This window comes from Petaurus breviceps, unplaced genomic scaffold (genome assembly GCF_028583685.1).
Source record: "Petaurus breviceps papuanus isolate PSGF00001 unplaced genomic scaffold, PetGlider_PUasm1.0 37, whole genome shotgun sequence".
In the NCBI taxonomy this organism is placed as follows: Eukaryota; Metazoa; Chordata; class Mammalia; order Diprotodontia; family Petauridae; genus Petaurus; species Petaurus breviceps.
Genome location: NW_027186296.1, coordinates 30,482,583 through 30,503,756, shown reverse-complemented (window position 1 = coordinate 30,503,756; position 21,174 = coordinate 30,482,583). Strand labels below are relative to the sequence as shown.

The 21,174-nt window shown below is 36.9% G+C and overlaps 1 protein-coding gene across 2 annotated transcripts in view; it reads left to right on the top strand.

Annotated features, from left to right (window-relative positions):
- The window catches only part of THSD4 (thrombospondin type 1 domain containing 4), a 927,982-nt gene that overhangs the window by 755,327 nt on the left and 151,481 nt on the right, over positions 1-21,174 (top strand). For both annotated transcript variants that reach the window (XM_069098174.1, XM_069098175.1), the window contains one exon: positions 13,814-14,018. In XM_069098174.1, the coding sequence (XP_068954275.1) occupies positions 13,814-14,018 (205 nt within the window). The remainder of the gene's footprint in view (positions 1-13,813; positions 14,019-21,174) is intronic.

The window sequence follows — 21,174 nt, the reverse complement described above, 5'->3', positions numbered from 1 at the left end:
GTGTGTGTGTGTGTGTGTGTGTGTGTGTGTGTGTGTGTGTGTGTGTGAGACACATCTACAAGTAACTAATGCAAACTAATACAGCGTAAGTGTGTAATATATTGTAACCAAAATGATACATGGGCTTCAAGTCAAGGAAATGTCATCATCTACTAGGGAATGAAGGTATTAGGAAAAACTGTTTTGCTTGGGTAGATGTTTACCTTGGGCCTTACAAGATGGATAGAAATTCAATAGGGAGTTGGAGGAAGGAGTGAAAAGAGATTTGTATGTAACCATCTCCTAGGTTTACAGCAAACTGAGTTAAAGGTCTTTCTGACTGTCTTGGATATTATATTCCCTTATCGTATTCAGGAGTTTATAATACACACATCTATTTAAAAGTAATCGTCATTGACTTTTAAATACTCAAATGCTTGATGTCTAGTTACTTGTTCAAATGTCTAGTACAGCATGTATGAATGTCCCCATTATTTCAATTTCAAATGCTTACTATCCCAATTTCCAAGTAAAAGTAGAAACTTTGGCCCCCTGGCCTGACATGAGCGTCCTTGATACATAATCCCTGCTTGAGGAGGTGAAGCTACCATCTCACTACTCTACTAGTGAAAAATGTTTCTCTCCAGGGCTCTGTTCATCAGATTTATCAACTTGCTGTAGAAGTTTCAGTCGCAAGCTTTGAGTCTTACCCAACTTTATCTGCACACAAACGGCAACATTTTTCCAACAACCGAGTCATACAGAAAAAATGGTTGAGACATTGAGAATTCATTGCCTTAAACTTGATTAAAACCAGGCTGCTCATTTTTACAGTTGCCTTCATTGAGGAAACCAAAATTCCCTTCATCCTGGAGATCAGTTTTATGCCTTAGATCAATAACTTTGTCACTTCAGTTCTCTTGGAGTGCTGTTTCCAATTCTGTTTGTTGTAAGAAAAGCACATCTTGGTGATTAGCAGAGATTTGTCTACCACAAGATTCTTTGTTCTGGGGTTATCATGGCACGCACGAGCTGCAGTTGAGTTTAAAAGTGCCCACAGATCATTTTATAGATGGAAGACACTGAGGCACAGAGTGGCAAAGTGACTTCTCGAAAGTCACATGACTACTTGCAGCAAAACCTTAAGCCTGTATCTTTTGATTCTTTACTCTACACAAGGCAACTCAATTGACAAAGCAAATGTACCCGTAGGTGCTATTTATTCAGACTATTTATCTGTAGTTCCTGAGAAAGTTAACATACTCAGTTTTAGAGCTCACACCCAATGACTGAGATGTCTTGTTTGGTCATTGAGTGAGTGTCAAAGTTGCCTAGCTCACTATATCAGGCCAATTCCATATCAGACCATACTATATTTTACATTCATCCAGCTATCCACCCAGGTCATCTTACCATCTTCCTTACCACCATGCTCATGCCCTCACCCTGCCTTCCTTTATCCATCTCTTGTTTTGGGTACATCAATCAAACCAACAACATAACTTTTAGAATGGGTCTGCCAATTTACTGTCCTATAGAACAAGTCAGCCTCCCTGTAACTCCCTAAAACATAATTCTCTTCCCTAACCACAACTTCCCTTTATGTCCCTCACTACATTAGAATGTAAGCTATCAGGGCAGTTAGGTGGCATAGTGAATAGAGCACCAGCCCTGGAGTTAGGAGGACCTGAGTTCAAATCTGGCTTCAGACACTTAACACAAAATTAGCTGTGTGACCTTGGGCAAGTCTTTTAACCCCAATTGCCCTACCTTCCCCCTTCCAAAAAGTAAAAAGAAAAATCTTAAAAAAAAAAAAAAAAGAATGTAAGCTATTAAAGTGCAGAGACTATCTTAATTTTTGTATTTGTATCCCAGGGCTTAGTGCAATGATTGGTCATAGCTAGTAATTATTTTTTTTTCATTTGCTGTATTTCAGTTCATAATTGTTGTATATTTTATGCCAATTTTAGGGGGGGAAGTGGGGTGCAACCATTATTGTGAAACTTTAAAATATTTCATTTTATCACATCTATCACATTTTTCACATTCATTTTATCACATTTCATCACATTACTTTTAATTTCTGCCAATCTCACACCAACTTTTCACTCGCTGAAAATTGTCTTTCTGCAACTGTTTCCATGCTGTTTGGTGAATACAATCACTTTCAACTTGAAGCCCGCAGAATAGTTTTTATATTTATCCATAATCAGAAAGAAATGCTTCACACATTAATGTGTCGCTGGTAGATGAACTGTACAATTGAGCTAGCGTGGGAAGATGCAAGTCTTACCATATGACATGACTTACTCATGGCAGCTTCACCTGCCCACCTGCTCCCTTTGTACCTATGACTCTTCAGTGGGTTGAGTGTCAATGTCATTAGTACTGCAGTGCTCTAAACAAACCATACAGGTTGGCTTTTGGAAATATACTGACAGCACTTGTGTGCTGAGAATTCTAGACTCACAGTTCATAATGCACGAGAGATAAATAAGTATCTATATGCCACAGTGAATACATTGCTCCTCTGTTTACCTTTTAAGTAGCATGATTATATACCATGTGATGATCTACGTAATGAAAAGTTATAAATTAAATTTTGGACTAAATAAAACCAGGATGTGATGATTATTGATGCCAACAATTATGTGGTGAAATATGGTATTCATTTTCAGTGGTGTCAGTTACCTTTATATTCTGGTCCACATACTATATAGAATGGGGTAGATATAGCTAGATAATAATTCTCATGAAAAAGATTCAGTGTGACTACAAATTCATTATGAGTCTATAGTGTAATGTGGTAACCAAAATGCTAATGCATGAATGTGATCTCAATCTGCATCACAGAGACAGAGAGTTTAGAATGAGGGAGATAATAGTTTTTTTCTGACCCTCTGAACTGTTCAGACCATTTCCAGAATACTGTTGCCTTCAGGAAACCATACTGTAGATAAGACATTTATCGGAATGGGGAATCAAATGGATTCTATACTATGTAAACAGTAGTTTAAGTTTCCCGATATGTGTGGTCTGGAGAAGATGTCAGAAGGGGTGATAGCATCATAGATTTAGTCCTAAAAGAATACACAGAAACCATCCAATTCAACTTTCTCATTCTACGAATAAAGAAAGGGAGGCCTGAGGTAGTTGACTCTCTGTTGTTAAGTTGCTGTTAGGCTGTTATGTGATAGGTTACTGTCCACAGTCACACATACAGTAAATATTAGGGGTGGGATTTGAACTCATCTCTTGTAACTCCAGAACCCATTCTTTTTACTGTACTGTACTTTTGAACTGTCATGCAAACTAGATTAAAATACCTCCCTTTCTTTGTGGGCCAGTTGAAGGGCCACCTCTTCCATGACAGCTTTTCCTGATTTCCCTAGCACAGTATGGTCTCTCCCTCCTCGTATTTCTCACAGCATTTCATCTGGATGGTTCCTTCAACATTATTCCATTCTGCCTAGCTGTCTAGTTACTTGTTCAAATGTCTAACTTAGCATGTATGAATGTCCCCATTAGACTGTAAGCTCTTTGAGGGAAAGTGTTGTGTATGATTGTATCCTAGCATAGCACTTTAAACATAGCTAGTGCTTAGTGTATGTATGTATGCATGTATGCATTTATATATGTATAGATGTACTAATATATAATTATGTAATTATATATGTATTATAGAGATAATATATATCTAATTATGTAATTAATCATGTAATGTTAATATGTGTAAGCTACAAATAATAGCTATATTAGTATATTAATAACTATTAATTATATGCAATTATTAATAACCTATATACATTGTTATATTAATATCATCAATTACAAAAATTAATAAAGACTATCATGTGTATATATATATGCATATATACATATACACACATAATTGTGTATGAAAACACTTCTATAGCACTTACTATGTGCCAAGCACTTTACAATTATTATCTCATTTGATCCTTACAACAAGGGAGGTAAGTGCTGTTATTATCCATATTTTACAGATGAGGAAAACTGAGGCAAGCAAGGGTCAAATAACTTACCTAAGGTCACAGAGCTAGTAAACATCTGTGTTGGATCTGAACTCAGATCTTCCTGACTCCAGGTCAATGTTCTATCCACAGGGCCACCTAGCTGAATTTTCTTGGATTAAAGCATTTTGCTTCATCACTGTCGAAGTTTCAGGGGAAATTATTTTATTTTTTATTCTTGACTCATTTGCCATAATGTAATAATCAGAAGGAGAAAAAAAACATTACATTTGTGTTTTTATGTAACTGATGCAGTTACTAGATGAAAGATTTGGGTTTGGAAAAGTGCTATAATTTCAACATACCTGGTTGAAAGATAAAAGGATTGTGGGTTCAGAATCTTAGAAGACATGTAAGTCCAATTTCCACATTTAACAGGTGTGACAACTAATACGCAGAGAATAAGCTGGTGCAGGATCACACAGGTAGTAAGTGACCCAACTTCTTGCCCATATCTAAATCCAGGAAGATCAAGGGTTTTGATATAGAGCCTATATCATGGCCCATATGACCCTATAACCATGGCCCAATGGAAAGAATACTGGATATGCCAACAGACAACCTAGAATCAGACTCTAACTCTGCCACTTATTCCCTCTGTGACCTGAAGCAAGTCACTTTGACTTTCTGGGTAAAGTGGGCCTCAGTTTCCTTATCTATAAAACAAGGGGTTGGAATAGAGCATCTCTGAGGTCTCCCCAGCCAATAATAGGCACATAAGCCTATAATCTTTAGGACCTAGAGAAATCTCATTGTATACATGAGAAAACACTCAGTTGACTAATTTTCTCAGTAAAATGCAATACCCTATTTTACTAAGGTCTGATTCTGTACTTGTGAGGTTTGTTTTTTTTTCCTTTTTTTGGAGATAACTGAAGCTTATCACTCCAAGTATCAAGCTTTGTTTCTACTATTGGTGGAAATCTTTCTAAAATATATTATATACTTGATAAGAGGATACAAAAAAATCATTTAGAATTTTTTGATGATGCAAAATTCTCATGAACATCCATTCTCTTTAACAAACAGCATTGTTATATGGCTGCTTTGTTGTTTTTTGTTGTTGTCTCTTTCACTTTCGTGTCAGCTGCAATTCTGCTGTCCTTGTGTCTATCTACACTAGTATGTGTTCCAAGAAAGAGAGCCTAGTTGGAAATTGTCACGGCTAGACCATGGAAGCAGGAAGCAGGCTTGGGGGTTCTCTGCACCCCATCCCCTGATGCCTACTTCATATTTGTTGCTTTTAATCTGTGCTCTGGTGAAACTGAAAACCCAACCAAGCTCCTTAAGACTTTGAATGAGAACCAAAGGACCTACACAGGTGCTAGGTCTTTGGAACAGTTATTTATAAAGACGGGACTGAGTGGTTGTGGCAACAAATTTTTTGCACTCACCTCCAGGTTCCTTTGGAACCCTTTTCCAGAGGGCCAAGCGTCCCAGAAATAAGACCTTCACAAAGGTATACTTTGCTGTTATCCAGGGAAGCAAACATCAGATGAACAAATAGTATTTAGTTATTACTTTTATTGTTATCATTATAATTATCAGTAAGATAACAGTGAGAAATATTCTTATTTTTGCATTCAGTGAAGCACAAATAGAAATATTTTTTCTATAGCTCTCTGTTCTGTTTTTATTCTTTTATGTTTGGAGCTTGGTGAACCATTGCATTGGGTAAAATAGGTTTTGTAATTGTCTTCAGGACAATCCTAACAGTAGACAGGAACTCAGGGATGATATGTATGTCTTTCTGTTCACACATGGATTTGATTTCTTCTGCTCAGTCTCTGTAGTTAAAAAGCTTTTCATTCTACATAGTTTGGAGGTCACAAGCATTTGCTATGGTAACATCTATTAAAAAAGTTGTTCTTAAATTTTTGTAGGTCAATATTGTCTCCGGGCAATTACGGATAGTAGTTTTATCTCTGGCTCTGGAGTCAGAGGACTTGGCTTCAAGTCCTAGTTGTTTAATGCCTTCAGAAACATTATATAACCTCCCTGGACCTCTGTTTCCTCTTCTCTAAAATGAAGTATGTGGACCGGGCGGCTTCCACAGTCCCCTCTTGGTCCTCTGACTTTATGGTTGCTGTCAAACTTATTTGTTCAATTTGTAAGGATCTTTTGAAATCTGTCTTTGTAGTATGGGGATCTGTCTATTAGTTAATTAAAAAGTCAGCTTCTGGTGTATAGCTATGGCCACTTAGTTGTATTTTTCTAGATAGTCAGTCAGTCTGTGGTATACAGTATATTGTAGTATGCAGTGATATATTAAACAACTTCTTCCTTTCTAAAATCTGTGTCTGTCCTTAAGTCCAAGCTCCAGAAGAATGGACTTTATTTTCTGACAGCAATTAAAAGATAAGATTTTGCTATGTTGACACCCTTAGTTTCTGTAAATAAATCACTTTGATACAGTCATTTGTTTAATTATTCTTTATCATATTGTTATTTGAGAATGTGAGGTCACCCACGGAGGCCATTTGGGTTCTGTTCTTGAATCTTCCTTTTTCATGTGTTTTATCTGGTAATAAAGCAATAATAGTTATGTTTGACAAGTCAAAGCATAGACATCTATTATAAACCTTTAATATTTTTTGTGGATGTGATGACTTTTTATAATAATAATAATAATTATTATTATTATTATTATTATTGAAACTTTTGCCTATAAGACCAGTGTTCATCTCACTACTCCATGGCATAGAGGCAAGATTGATTGTCTCCATCATAAGTCTTAGTCTTCCCTTAGTTCTTTACACTTGGATAATCTCTCCAAGATGAAAGGATTGTTGCTTTGGAGGGGAGATTTGGGGCTAACGGAGGGTGGGCTATGTTTGAGGTCCTAGAAATAAATTAGTTCAATTCCAAATGAAATTAAGATAATACTTTTAGAAGCAATGCCAAAAGTGGCCTTGTGAAGTAAAAAATAACAACTATCATTCTTAATTATTATAATTAACATTTTCATTATTATAATGTATCATGCACAGCAGAGATAAATTACCTGTGATTTCACTGATAGAGGGGGCTCTTGGTGAGGAAAGTCCCTTTGTAAATGAAGATTCACAACTGTTTTGCAACTTATGGTCTTAGAGAGATGATTGAGGTAGGCTAAGAGGATAAATGACTTATCTAGGATTACACAGCTAGTATATGTTAGAGACAGGATTTGAACTTGGTTCTTCTGATTCCCAAAATTGGCTCTCTATCCCTATGCCATATTGCCTCTCTTTATTATTATTGTTATCAATCAATTATTGTTATTGTTATCAGAGTACCACTATACTCTTAGAAGAATTGTTCATATTAGCCTTGTTAGATTTCTTCCTGTAGTAGTAGTAGTAGTAGTAGCAGTAGGAGGAGGAGGAGGAGGAGGAGGAGGAGGAAGAGGAAGAGAAAGAGTGATGGTAGTAGGAGTGGGAGCAGCAGCAGCAGCAACAGCAGCAGTAGCAGTACTGGTAATAGGAGTAGCACTGTTATTCCTTCTCCATCACGAGGATTAGGCGCAGTTCTCCTGAGATCTAGAAAATCCACATAAAATTTTTTGGCCCTCCATTCAAACCAGAGAAGAAGCTTGAATTATTGTGGTATTAAAAGTTAAAATATATTGTGATTATACAATACTATACATATATTTATGCATTTCTGAATTTCTAAACTTTTTTTCTGTATCATCTGCTGGCCTCTGAGTATCATCTCTGGCTTCAGCAAAACTCCCACAAAATTCCCATTTACTGTCTTATGCTGACCCATGATATATCAAAACCACAGTGGGGAAAGTTGTGATGTAGAAGGGATAACTGTAGTAGTGGTCGTGGTAGCAATAATAATGTTTCTATGATGCTTTATAATTATAAAAATACTACACATATTTTCTCATTTGATCCCCATGGTAACTCTGTGAAATATGTAGTAGAGTTTTCTTTTCCCTTTTACGAAGATAAGAAAACTAAGTCTCAGAAAAGGGAAGTAATTTGCCACAGTTGCAGAACCAAGTCATTTGGCTTTCAATCCAATGTTATTCCCCCTGGCCTGTCTTGCTTCAGGCTACCACATAGAAAATTTTCTGCATCTTTGTCTATTTCATCCAGTTAGGTACTAAAACATTTCAGATGATCTGAATTTAATGAAAGGTGGAAAGACACATTCATTTATATTGAGAAAAGGAAGTAGAACCATAAAAATATACTCAATAATGTAAATGAAAACACTACACACACAAAAAAAGGCAACTGAGCTCGTATTCATTGTAGCAAGCAGTCTTGGTCCAGGAAGAGATAATGATGAAATTGTACTTTCCTCTGATCAGTATAGAAGTGGGGGTCATAAAGTCCGGGGGTGTTACATATGAATTCAGGTGTGGTAGCTCTGTCAGTTTTACTTAAAAGTTCTTCTTCGTTAAAAAGGTAGGGAGAGATATTGGGAAATCATTATGAGGTTTTAGTAAAGACATTCATAAATCTTTTTTAATTGCATTTCCTTCCCATTGCTATGGTCATGTGGTAGCAGAGATAAATTACTTTACCTGTTTAGGCCATCACTCCTCTTGACTGGAGATTCTGAGTCTCATGTGTTTGTTTCAACACTGAAACATTGACATCTGCTTTCCATTTGAGAATTCATCGCTTTCCAAGCCTGGCATTGGACCCATCCTGTTGTATATACAGCTCTGAGTTCCTGCAAAGCTCACCACTGTATATTTCATCCAGATTGCTTCTCACTTCTCTCTGGAGATTTCATGGAAGTTAATTTTGGCACACAATTGGGTATAATTCTTGCTCAATTTCTCCAGTGTTAACTTGCAACTTGTAAAGTTTTTCCCAAAGCATGTTGCAAAAATTATTGGAAGAATACTGAAGATCCCTGGCTGATAGCCAGGCTGAGTCTGATAGGCCTTATTTCAAACAGAAATGACTCTTTTGAACTGCTGTTGCATGATAATATCTGGGAAAGCTGTTTTTCCTTTTTTGTTTTTTATTGGGTGTCTTGGAACTATGGGAAAGGTAGGCAGAAGGAACAGAATTTACCTGCAGCTTTTCTGTGATAATTATAATAGCTTACATATGTATTATAGACTTCGCAGTGTATGAGGGGCTTTCGTGTACATTATCTCACTTGGTCCTCAGAACCATCCAGTGAGGTTAGAATGGAAAGTATTCTATCCCTTCTGAAGGACGCAAGGTGTCACAGTCAATAGCAGGGCCAAGACTGGGACCTATAGCTTTTCACTCAAAATCCAATATTCTTTCCACTACTCCATGATGTATAGGCAAGATGCTTTCCTCCATTGTGACTTTTAGCTTTCCTTTAATTCTATATACTTTGAAAATCACTTCAAGATGAAAGGATCATTACCTACAAGGGGAAATTTGGGGCAAAAGGAGAGTGGGCTATATTTTCAGCTACTATAAATAAATTACTCAGTTCCAAATCAAATTAGTTCATTTGGAGGTGGTGCTAAGACCAAGCTCCTGGAGTCCAATGCTTCATTGTCTAGCTGCTGGAATCTAAAATTACAAAACAGGTAATCTAGAGTCTGTGCCCAACTTGACTCTGCATAATTTGGTTTAAAATGACATTGGATTTGTTTTCAGACCTATTCTTTGTTTCCTACTATGAAATTATGAACAGAACTATGGAATACATGCTTACTTATCATCTTGCCATCAAAACCCCATGAGGTTGTTTTTTTTTTTTTCCTCAGCTGGTTCTAAGGCTATTCAGTGATAGAATTGCTTCTTCTATCAAATATTAGTCTCACTGACCATATCAAGGATACAACATGCTATCTCTCAGGCATGGAATAAAGTTATTAATTGCAATAGATTGTCAAAAATTAATATATGAGAAAAAGGCACATATTTTTTTCTAACTTGTTATGATGTTGAGAAGAAAGAATAAAGAAAGAAAACAAGCATTTATTAACTTATCCTCACAATTACTCAGGGAGGTAGGTACTGTTGTTATTCCCTCTTTACAATTGAAGAAACTAAGGCAGATAGAGGCTAAGTGACTTACTCAAGGTCACACATCTAGTAAGTAAGTACTTAGTAGAAAATTGGTAACAAGCATCTAGAAAATACTTAGTAGTAAATGGTACCTTAAAAAAAAAAACAGAACTGGCCAAATGGAAAAACAGGTATAAAAGCTCATGGAAGAAAATCATTAAAAATAAGAATTGGACAAGTAGACACTAATGACTCCATGAAACATAAAGAAACAATAGAACAAAGTCGAAAGGATGAACAAACATAGAAAATGTTAAGTATAGCATCCCAAAGATTATATGATAGTTGTTGTTCAGTTGATTGGTCATGACTAACTCTTTGGGCTTCCATTTAGGATGTTCTTTGCAAAGATCCTGGAGTGGTTTGCCATTTCCTTCACCGGTGTATTAGGCAAACAGAGGTTAAGCAACTTGCCTAGGGTTACAAAGATAGTGTGTGACTGATACTCAATTTGAACTCAGATCTTCCTGACTCCTAGCCCAGCTTTCTATCCACTGAGCCACCAAGCTGCCTCCAAATGATAGCAGGCATGATAAACGCTGACTCTGGAGCCAGAAGTCCTGGTTTAAATCCTGCTTCTGACTTGTGTGACCATAAACAAATCACTTAACCTCTCGGAGTCTCACTTTCTCATATGGAAAATGAAGGTTTGGACTCAATGAGCTCTGAGGTCCCTTTCAGTTCTAGATGTGTGATCCTCTGATTTCATATGCATAGAAAGTCAACATGGTGTTATGGGAAAAACACTTCCTTAGAGTCAGAAGATTTTGGTTTAAATCCTTGGTCAGGCAGTTACTAAAGCTATATTAACTTGAATATGGTACCTTTACCCTCTGAGTTGCTATTTCCAAACCAGTACAATAAAGGTATCAGACTAGGTGATTTCTCCTTTTCAGTCTTCACCTTCTTTTAAATCCCATGCTTGCTACTGGCTGGGTTGACCATAGGTAAATCACTTAACCTATCCGAACCTCAATTTCCTCCTCTAGAAAAATGTTATGATAATACTTTTGCCCCCTGTCCATAGGCTTGTTGAGAAGAAAGTGTTTGTATACTGTAAAGCAGAGTCTAAACATGATTTATTATTCTTCTAAAAAGAAATCAAAGGATCATAGGTTTGAAGCTGGAAGGGACATTAGAGGTCTTTGAATCTAGTCTCCTCCTTTTATAGATGCAGAAAGTGAGGCCATGAGTGATGAAGTGACCTTTCTGAGGTTCGTTATTCTGAGTGTTAGGAATGCAGAGCAGTCATTTGAACCACTGACTCCCTACCCATTATAAATACTGTCCCACTACACCTCACAATGGTAGAACATGCCTTCTTTCTGACACTATGATGAATTATTTAGCACATTCATGAACTTGGTCTTTATGGATTGAAAGCCAGTCTTTTTTGTTTCATGCCTTTTAAAAAATCTTCAGTTTGTGAATTATCAGAGGTTATATTCTTAATGTTATATGTCTAAATTGCTCCTTGTGCATGGGATGGAATAACCTGAATTTAGGTCCTAAAATCCCATGCAACATTTCAGATATTTATGTATCAACTGAGTATGCTTCATTCAGCATCAGGCAAGAATCATCTTAGTTCTATTTCCACTTTGTTCCATTGGTGTTAGATTTCTTCTTTTGTTAGATTCTGAGACAGCGTGGCATAGTGGGTAGGACTTGGCATCTGGAAACCTGGATTCCAGTCCTGTGTCTGATTCTGACTGACTTCTTACTGACCCTGGGCAAGTCATCAGACCTTTTCCAGTCTTAATTTCCTCCGCTGTAAAATGGAGGCAATACTGCCTGCAGTACTTTGTAGGGTTATTGTGAGTTTGCATTTAAATAATCTGTGTGAGTTGCTTAGCAAACCTTAAAGAGTAACAAATGCTTAAAAAGAAGAGAAAAGCATGAAGGTTGACACTTATTTATAGAAAATGTCACTGCTTGCCTTCTTAAAATGTGCATGGAGCAGGGGAGAAATTTTTGAGAGAAGGGAAAATACACAAGTAAATGTGTTATTTTAGAAGAAAAAGTGGATGTAGTATGAACATGTTGGCATGGAATGGTGGTGTTTCTATTTCTGTCAAAAAATAATGTTTTGCAGAGAGATTGTTAGGAAAGCTATCCTGGTTATCACTAGCGGACAAATAAATGTCCGTTCACAAATGTGGAAGCAATAAGATAGATGTGTTGTGCATATAAAAAATAAATTAAACATTAGGCATGGAATAAATACTGAATGCCTTTCTGCATGATGCAACTTGAGTTGTGGCCTCTGACACCTGAAACTCTTAAATGAGAGACCCTCTATTGTTTAATGGAATCAGATAACTCGAGTTAGTTTGCTGAGTGCATTGCTGCTGAAATTTGATTTGAGAACGTTTCTTAGACTTTGAAGAGTAGTTTATATGTTATTGGGCCAAGTCCTGAAAAATGATTGATTTGAACAAAGGTCACTGAGTTCTGATTCCAGAGTTTAATGTTTTTGGTGTGGGGTTATTTTTGGCCTCGAAATTACATGAAAAGCAAGAACTATGTGAAGTATAGAGAAAAGGAAAAAAAAAAGAAAAAAAATAAATTCTCTGCCAGAATTAGTGGTTCAAAATTTCATTAGGAAGGAGATGCAGGAAGTTTCATGATTCTTCTTAAGTACTAACTAGAAGTCAGTGCAGGCTCTATTATTTAAAGCAGACAACTCTTTAATATTCAGAAACTGACTTTAGTTTTTAGCTTTATTCATGAACCTGAAGACATCTTGCTAGAATAGAAAGACCACTAGATTTTAAATCAGGTTACCTGGGTTCTAATTCTGACTTGAACAATGACTACTATGAAGTGATCAGGGCTGTCCTCCAGAGATCCAAAATTTAGAGAGTATTGACAACCCCAGAGATCCTTCTGAAGACTGGGAACCAGATCTCATCACCTTCTTATCAGTGGTGAGTAGCTGGAATAGAAGGTTCTGGGAGCTGCCTCTCAAGTGGCCATTCTCACACACCTTAGGTGACCTATTCTTTGACCCAACTTCATGATTCATCACCTCATGATTCATGCCATTTACCAGGGGAATGTAAATTTCTCCTTTTGACCCTGATCCTCACTTTTTCTACTTACTATGAGTGTGGCCCTACGCAAGCATTTAATCCCCATCTCAGCATCCTTATTTGTAAAAAACAAGTCAGATTAGGTGACCTTCTATGTTCCTTTGAGCCCCACATCATCTGTTGCTATGGTTTTCTTTACTCTCTTGCATCTAGAAAAGTGACGTGAAGCCTTTGGTGTGGGCTGGTGTGGACATGAGAAGATCAGCTCCACAGAGACACAGTTGCCAGAGTAATTCAAACCTCAAAATCTTATTGACCTTAATTCCTTGAACAAGTTAGACCTAGCCTCTGTGAAAGCCCTTTCATTGTATTCTCTTTAGTTATTACTCTATTTGAGTAGTATTACATGTGTTTGGGGGGAATGGGGTGTGCAGACACACATTATGTTTATATGTTAGATGTTATTATAAAGGGAATTGTTTTTGTAGGAATTTCAAAATCACCCAAGTGCCCACTCTTCCCCAGCCTCATATGGCTTATGGGGACATGTGATGAGGGGGATAAAAAGAAGCATGAGAGAGATTGCCACTGGGAATGTTGAATGGATCAAGAGGGTGATGAAGATAAAGGGGCATTGAGATTTAGCTGCCATTGACATTGAGTCTTTCCTTTCTCCTTCCCTCAGTGAATGAACTTGATATTGTGGGAAAGTGTATATGACAACTACAAACGTCCTTCTTTCCCTTCCTCTTTGCAGACTATTGGCTGTGACGACTACCTAGGCTCTGACAAGGTCGTAGATAAATGCGGTATCTGTGGAGGAGACAACACAGGCTGTCAGATTGTGTCAGGAGTGTTTAAGCACACCCTTACCAGCCTGGGCTATCACCGTGTTGTTGAAATCCCACAAGGAGCCACAAAAATTAACATTACTGAGATGTACAAAAGCAACAATTACTTGGGTAAGTTTATTCACTTTTTTTTTCCCTCCAGGGGAAATGATCTATTATCTAATGGTGTACCCATCCCAGAAGTACAAGAGGTATATAGCAACATTCAAAGGTGGCATCAGAACACAATCTGTCTCAAATTCAGATGGATACTTTTGTCTCTCTGGACAAAAAGCAGTAACTCAAGAGCTACAACTTAGCATTTCCATCCTAAATCCTCCCCTTAAAATTATACATTTGGATGGATGATGTTAAAAAAAGAAAGAAAGAAAGAAAAAGACCCATGTAGCAAGCATATGTGAAACATCTATATATTTAAACCAGCCCTCCTTTGTTTTGAGAGACATAGTTAAGGAAATGAATATCTGCATAAATCATTTCCCCACCCTGAGTAAGTAAGGAGGCTGAATAACTAAGGAAACTTCTAGTCTGATGTTTTGGGATTTGGGGGAGAACAGCTAATGATCTTTTCCTTCATTTCCTTGGGTTCTGGAAGATGGATTGATTTTTTTTTCTTATTATTTCTGCTTTGGCTGCCTATGACATCAAGTCTTTGGGTAGAAGTCAACAAAACCACTGTAGAACAGGTTTGGGAAATACCTCAAATGTTGAGAGTATATGCTCACAAAATTACCTACAGATGAGATCCTTGCCTAATACTTCAGGGCACATGGACCAAAAAGTTTGAATGCAAACAAAGCAAACCAACCTATAATGGAAAGTATTTAGGTTGATTAACTATGTATGGCGATTTATACATAAATTATGAAATGCAGCAACTCTCAAGAAATGTTGTACAACTACTGACAGTCCTTACACATAGCCTCATTGTGGTCATCACCCATCTCCTTTTCTTCCTTCCTTCCTTCCTTCCTTCCTTCCTTCCTTCCTTTCTCTCTCTCTCTCTCTCTCTCTCTCTCTCTCTCTCTCTCTCTCTCTCTCTCTCTCTCTCTCTCTCTGTTTCTTTATTTTTTTCTTTCTACTGGCTCATTTATTCATCCTCTCATCCTAGATTCTAATGCAATCAAGGAGTATATTCTAAATTTCATGAATAAAATTGTAACATTTTCCTAATTAATCACTTAGCTTTGCACCACCATACAGTATATTTCATATTATTTAAAAGTACTTATCTGAAGCGAGGCATGATGGAAAGAGCAGTAGTTAGAAATCAGAAGATTTGCCAAACTCTGTGTGAAGTCCTAAATATAAAAGTGTAAAAATAAGACAGCCCTGTCCTCAAGAAAGTTAAATTCTAATAGAGTGAAACAAAATATGTAGGGAATAGTGGCCAAGGGAAGGTATTTTATTCTGGGAAACCAGATGGATGACAAATAAAAGAAGTAAGGCATTAAATTGACATGTCCATTTTCAAAAGCAATGCTAGTTTTGTTTTCATGATTGGTAAAGCAAAAGTTAGACCTGAGGTGGGAGAGGGAGGGAGTATGTAGAGTACTCTTCATTTTCCATGAATGGTTCTGCTTGGTTTCAATTTCACAAACATCATTCCTCCCCCATAACATGCCCATCACCTAAAATCTCATTGTCATGCAGATTGACTCAGTTTTTAATGTTCAATACTTTCTCGCATCCTCGTTTACTTCTCTCCTCTTAAGGGAGGGAGAAGCAATAATTTTTTTCCCAAAGCCTTTCTTTACAGATGGCTTAAATTTTCCCAGGTAACTCTCCATTTCCCATCAGCAGCTCTGACTGACTTTGATTCTTCAAATATCATGAACAGGTAACCCATGATATCTTCCCCCACCTCGACTTTTCAGTTTCCTTTTGCATATTGTCTTTACCCATTAGACTGTAAATTCTTTGAGGGCAAGGACTGTCTTTCTATTTCTTATTTTTATCCCCAGATCGTAGCACAATGCTAATAGTAGATGCTTAATAGAGGTTTGTCAGCTGACTTACACAATGTGTATGGAAGTAGTCTAGGAGTAGGTAAATGATCATGGTTAGTGTGAATTCAGTGAGATAGAATGTGGTCTCACCAATCAGGATAGTTTGGCCACAGAGTGGGGATTCCATAGCTCTTTCCTGTGAACACAATCTCTTCCTTCAGAGAAGGCTAACATAACTGCTTTGGCAACTTAGAAAATGGCCAGTTTGACTCTGATACCCCCTAGTTATATGACTGAGCAAATCTTTACCCCTTAGTGTCCCTATCTATTAGCTCAGGGAGTTGGAGCAGCTAGGTGGCACAGTGGACAGAGCACTGGTTTTGGAATCATGAAAACATCTTCCTGAGTTCAAATCCAGCCTTAGACACTTATTAGCTCTGTGACTCTGATCAAATCACTTAACCCTGTTTGCCTCAGTTTCCTCTACTGTAAAATGAACTGGAGAAGAGAATGGCAAACCACTCCAGTATCTCTGCCAAGGAAACCACAAAATGGGGTCATGGACATGACTGAAATGACTGAACAATGATAAAAACAAATCTAACATACCTTCCAACTCCAATATTCTGTGATTTTTGTGATCAAAATGCTCATGTAGTCTTTGATCCCACTGAGTCTCTCAGTGAGACCTCCAAAAGCTCAGCTGACACCCAAAGGAAACGGAGGTTCAGAAACAACATCAGAATCAGAAATGCTGCTTTTCTAGATGTCAGGGACCCATCAATATTTAATCCCAAGCCATGTTCTGTAGGCTTTGAGTGACAGTATCAATAGAGCACTAAACTTGAAGTTGGAAAGATCTAGGTTCAAATCCTGCCACTGACATTCACTATTCATGACCTTGGGCAAGTCACTTAACAGCTCTGTGCTTCACTTTCACTTTCACCTGTAAAATGATGGGGTTGCACTAGATAACCTCTAAGGTCTCTCCTGACTGACTCTGTGATCCACACCATATAAACATGGAGCTGGAGAAGATCTCCTCCTTTTCTCATACCAAGGGTTGGAAACCCTACCATGTACACATGGTGAACAAATGGTCAAATTAAAATGGTGGGTTCAATTTATTAGGGCTAACTTTCAGGCCACCAATTTAGTCTTTAGTCTATTTTTCCTGTTTTGAATGTGATAACTGATGAAAGAAAGTGGTTTTTCCATGTTTTTTTAATCCCTTCTTCTCTCAGCCCCCAAAATATGTGTAATGATAAGTGATCAAATATTTATAAACATCCTGTCTCCTGAGGTGGAAAATAAATGGAGTGTAATTGTGGACAAAAATTCCACCAAATTATGCAATCTCTTGGTAGCTTTCTGTAGTTTTTTTTTTTTTTTGGTAACATTTCCTTGGCAAGAAAGATTTGTTCTGCCCTTTTACCAACTTCCAGGATCGTTGTTTGAAGCCAGAATTAATATTATGAGGTATCCATCTGGAGTGACCATTATTACATGGTTTGTCCCAAATGAAACAATGTTCCTGCCTCCTCTACCACCACTTTAAATTATTGTTTTGTTTTGTCTTTCCTACATATGTCTCTGTAGGACTGTTGCTACTTTTTCCTGAGTCTTGAAATTTTAGTGAGGGAAATGCTTAGTCCAACTGCCATTTATCAGTCTCAAGGGATTTAGCTTTAATACTATAAAGTCTCATGGATTTCAGTGTCATCACACATATTACTGTACTTAGAAAGCTAATTTTGTCCCTTGGTCATTCCCACTATGGAGAAATGATCAGGAAGCCAAGACCAAGTGGACTCTCTCCTCCTGCTACTCCCAAGGAAGGATTTCCATTATATTCTAAGGGTCTTAAAAAGTCTACTGACAACTTTCTTGGCCTCCTGGGAGTCCAGCCCAATCAGCTTTGTGTCTACAAGGCTGGCATAGACCTCTAAGAGTTACTCCAGGCTGAGATCTGGCTTCATTGATTTCCAAGTGTTAAAGGTAGTGTATCATTTTCCTGGATATTATATGAGTGTATTATAAATGTTTCTTTCTCTTTCTGATGGCCTGCTAGACAGCTCAGTCTTGGCTCCTGAAGTAAACTAACACTTTTTTTTTTTTTACTATGGGGAAACAGTATGATGCAACAGAAAAACCTGGATATTTAATCAGAGAACTGTATTCGAATTATCCAGGTCCACATTAGCAAGTCAGTTTCCTTCCTCTGGGTCTCAGTTTCCACAAAATTAAATGAAATTTTCATTCTACTTCTAAATCTATTATCTTTTCTAAATACAATGATATGAGAGGTCTGGACTAGAAAATCTTTAAGGGCTAGCTTGAAATCTGATGACCAGAAACTACTGAGATGTTTACAAAGTCAGTGAAAACCTGGTATAAGTGAAGGAGGAGCAAGGATTGCTCAGGTCTGTGGGAACTTTTTGGTTTGATTATGCATATTTGTTACAAGGTTTTTGTTTTTCTTTGTTGTTGTTTTTTCCTCAGTGGGGCTGGAATATGGGTAGAGGGAGAGAAAATGAATACTTATTAATTTTTTAAGATTAAAATCATGCCAAAAAACCCCCAACAACCCAAGACATTCAAGTTCTCTAGGCCTCAGTTTCCAGATGTAAAATTAGGAGGAGTGGACTGGATTACCTTTAAAGGGAGTCCCCTCCACCTCCAAACCTATGATCCTGTGATTGACAATCTGGTTCAGCCAGCTAGAAATGTCGGGGAAAATACAATATTTTTACAGTAATTTTGCTAGAAGATTGGTTAGCTGTTTGCATCCATAGGTAAAATAACCCTTGCTGTAGTGAAAATTTATCTGAAAAACAATTGCTAGCACATCTTTCTGCCTGTTAAAATGTTCCTCCTCAGAAATGAAGTTGAACCAAACCCAATGACCTTCCAATAGTATTACTGGCTGTCTTTTTCCCTTAGGCAGATTTAGTAACATTGCAACAATTGTATTTGACAGGGAGGATTGGATTTAAATCAAACACAATTTAAGCCAGTAGTCAGGAGAGCTTGGTTTAATCATTTTTGTCCCCTATAAAATGTTCATTCTTGCTCCTTTTTATTTGCCTTTCTTCATGCCTCAGGTCGAGGTACATTTTATTTTTGTGAAGTGTAGACGTGATCTCTTTTAGAACAGTAATTTATTTTGATTAAAGTGGGAAAGGAGATTTTTGAAAGCTGAACAATAATTTGCTTATTTTAGTTATCAGTGCTAATGGAGTCAGATTATCTCTGGAGAAGCAGCATGGTATAATGCAGTAACACACAGGAGTTTTCTTTTTGCCCAGGGCTAAATATCAATCTTTACAGTTGGGAAATCACAAGTGAACTAGGCAATTCACATGCATACATGTGATTGTATTCAACTTAGAACTAGGAGTTCCATGTAGTTCATAGGATACTTTTTCTAGTTTGTTCCAGCATATGCTTTGAGAGCTGCTGTTAGAACGGATAGATCACTGGACTCTTAATTAGAAATATGGGTTCAAGTTATGCTTTTGCCCCATACTGACTTTGACTAATTAAAAAAGGCATGTAACTTTGCAGTGCCTTCTGGCAACTTTCTAAAACTATAAATTAAAGGACAGGAGTTATCTTTTACCAGGAGTGTTCTACTCCAATGTAGTTCAATTAAATTCCTACTGAATGCTAAGCATGTGTTATGTTCTAGGGAGTCAAAGATGACAAATTGAAACAGCCCCTGCCTTCAGGAAACTTACAGGTTTGGACTTCCCCCAATTTGCTCCCCATTCCCCACTCCTCCCAAACCCCTCACCAATAACCATTTATCAAATCATTACCAACAAGAGAAAAATGAACCAGATATTTGTGAAGTCAGTAGGAAGATAGCCATTCTTGAAATTAAAAGATGCATTTGAAAGTAGTATATCTTTGTCATTCTGTTTTGCACGCTTGGATACCTATTTTATTCAGGTAGATAGACTTTATCAGAATAAGTTAGCATACCAGTTATCAGTCGCAGAGTGACCTCAATATTACAATAACCAGCCCTGCTGTGAACCAGCAAGTTACCAGGAAGGAACTACAGCGTGTCCTAAAGTCTGGCTACATAGGAAATCTGTTTAATTATGCATATTTTCAAGAAATGAAATGAATAAAATTTTCAGCAACATTTTATTTAATTAGCATAAATGAGATTTCACAGGAAGACATAGGAAATCTCATTAATTAAATTAAGTTAATTAAATAAATATTTTATTAAATTTTATTTTAGTAAATAATTAATGAACATTAAATTAATAATACAATATTATTATATATTGTATTGCAATATATAATTATGCAATATAATAAATAAACTTAATAAATAATAAATAAATTAAATTAAGGTAATCTCATTAATATGGAAAACAGTCCCCAGTAGCTAATAAAAGCTTTTATTCCGTATGAAATTGTCATGGCCAAAATTTATGCTAATTAAATAAAATGTTGAAAATTTCCTTCATTTCATTTCTTGAAAATGTGCATAATGAGACTCCCTAAATGTCCAGACTTTAGGGACACCCTATATACTAAGACTAAACGCATATTCAAAGATTGCCTGTCTGAGGTCTTGAGGCAAACACAAAAACTCAGAAGTCACTTTTTGACCCAGATCTGATAATTACAGTTATCAGCAGCTACTGAGCAGGGGAAAGGAACCCACTGAAGCAGAGAAGCCTATCAGAAGTACAATAGAATCTTTATCTAAGAGGCTCAGGTTGAGTTACTAAGTTAAATGTAACCCATTCTACCTGTCATTCCTTTGATGTGTGTGTCACTTAAGAGATGCATTTACAAAGAAAGTATTTCAGCCTACTTCCTTGTAGGCATTACACCTACAATTAAGAGGATGGTGCCTGTCTTTAGCCTCATAGACCAAATGACCCAGACATAGATAGTGAATCAAAGATCAAGTAGCCCAGGAATTTCAGTACTGGGTTTCTGCTTTTCCAATTTAAGTAGTTACCAGGCCCAGCCTAACTTAGCTTTTGAGATCAGGTGCAATTGAGTATATTTAAATTGATAGTGATACATCATGTTTGCTTTTTCCATAAAAATATCTTTAATAAAATGATAAGCAGAGATTTTAGTTAATATCTAATTACAGTTCTTTGACAAAAGGGTACACAATTTAGAGTGTGATTTAAGAAAATAAAAACCCTCAAGTACTGTTAGGTATCTGTCATATTCAACTTCAACTTTTAGAAATCACTACTTAATTCCAACCTAACTTTGCCTAACAAAGATTTTTTAAAAATACTCAATTTGCCCTAAATCTTTAACTGAGATTTGGA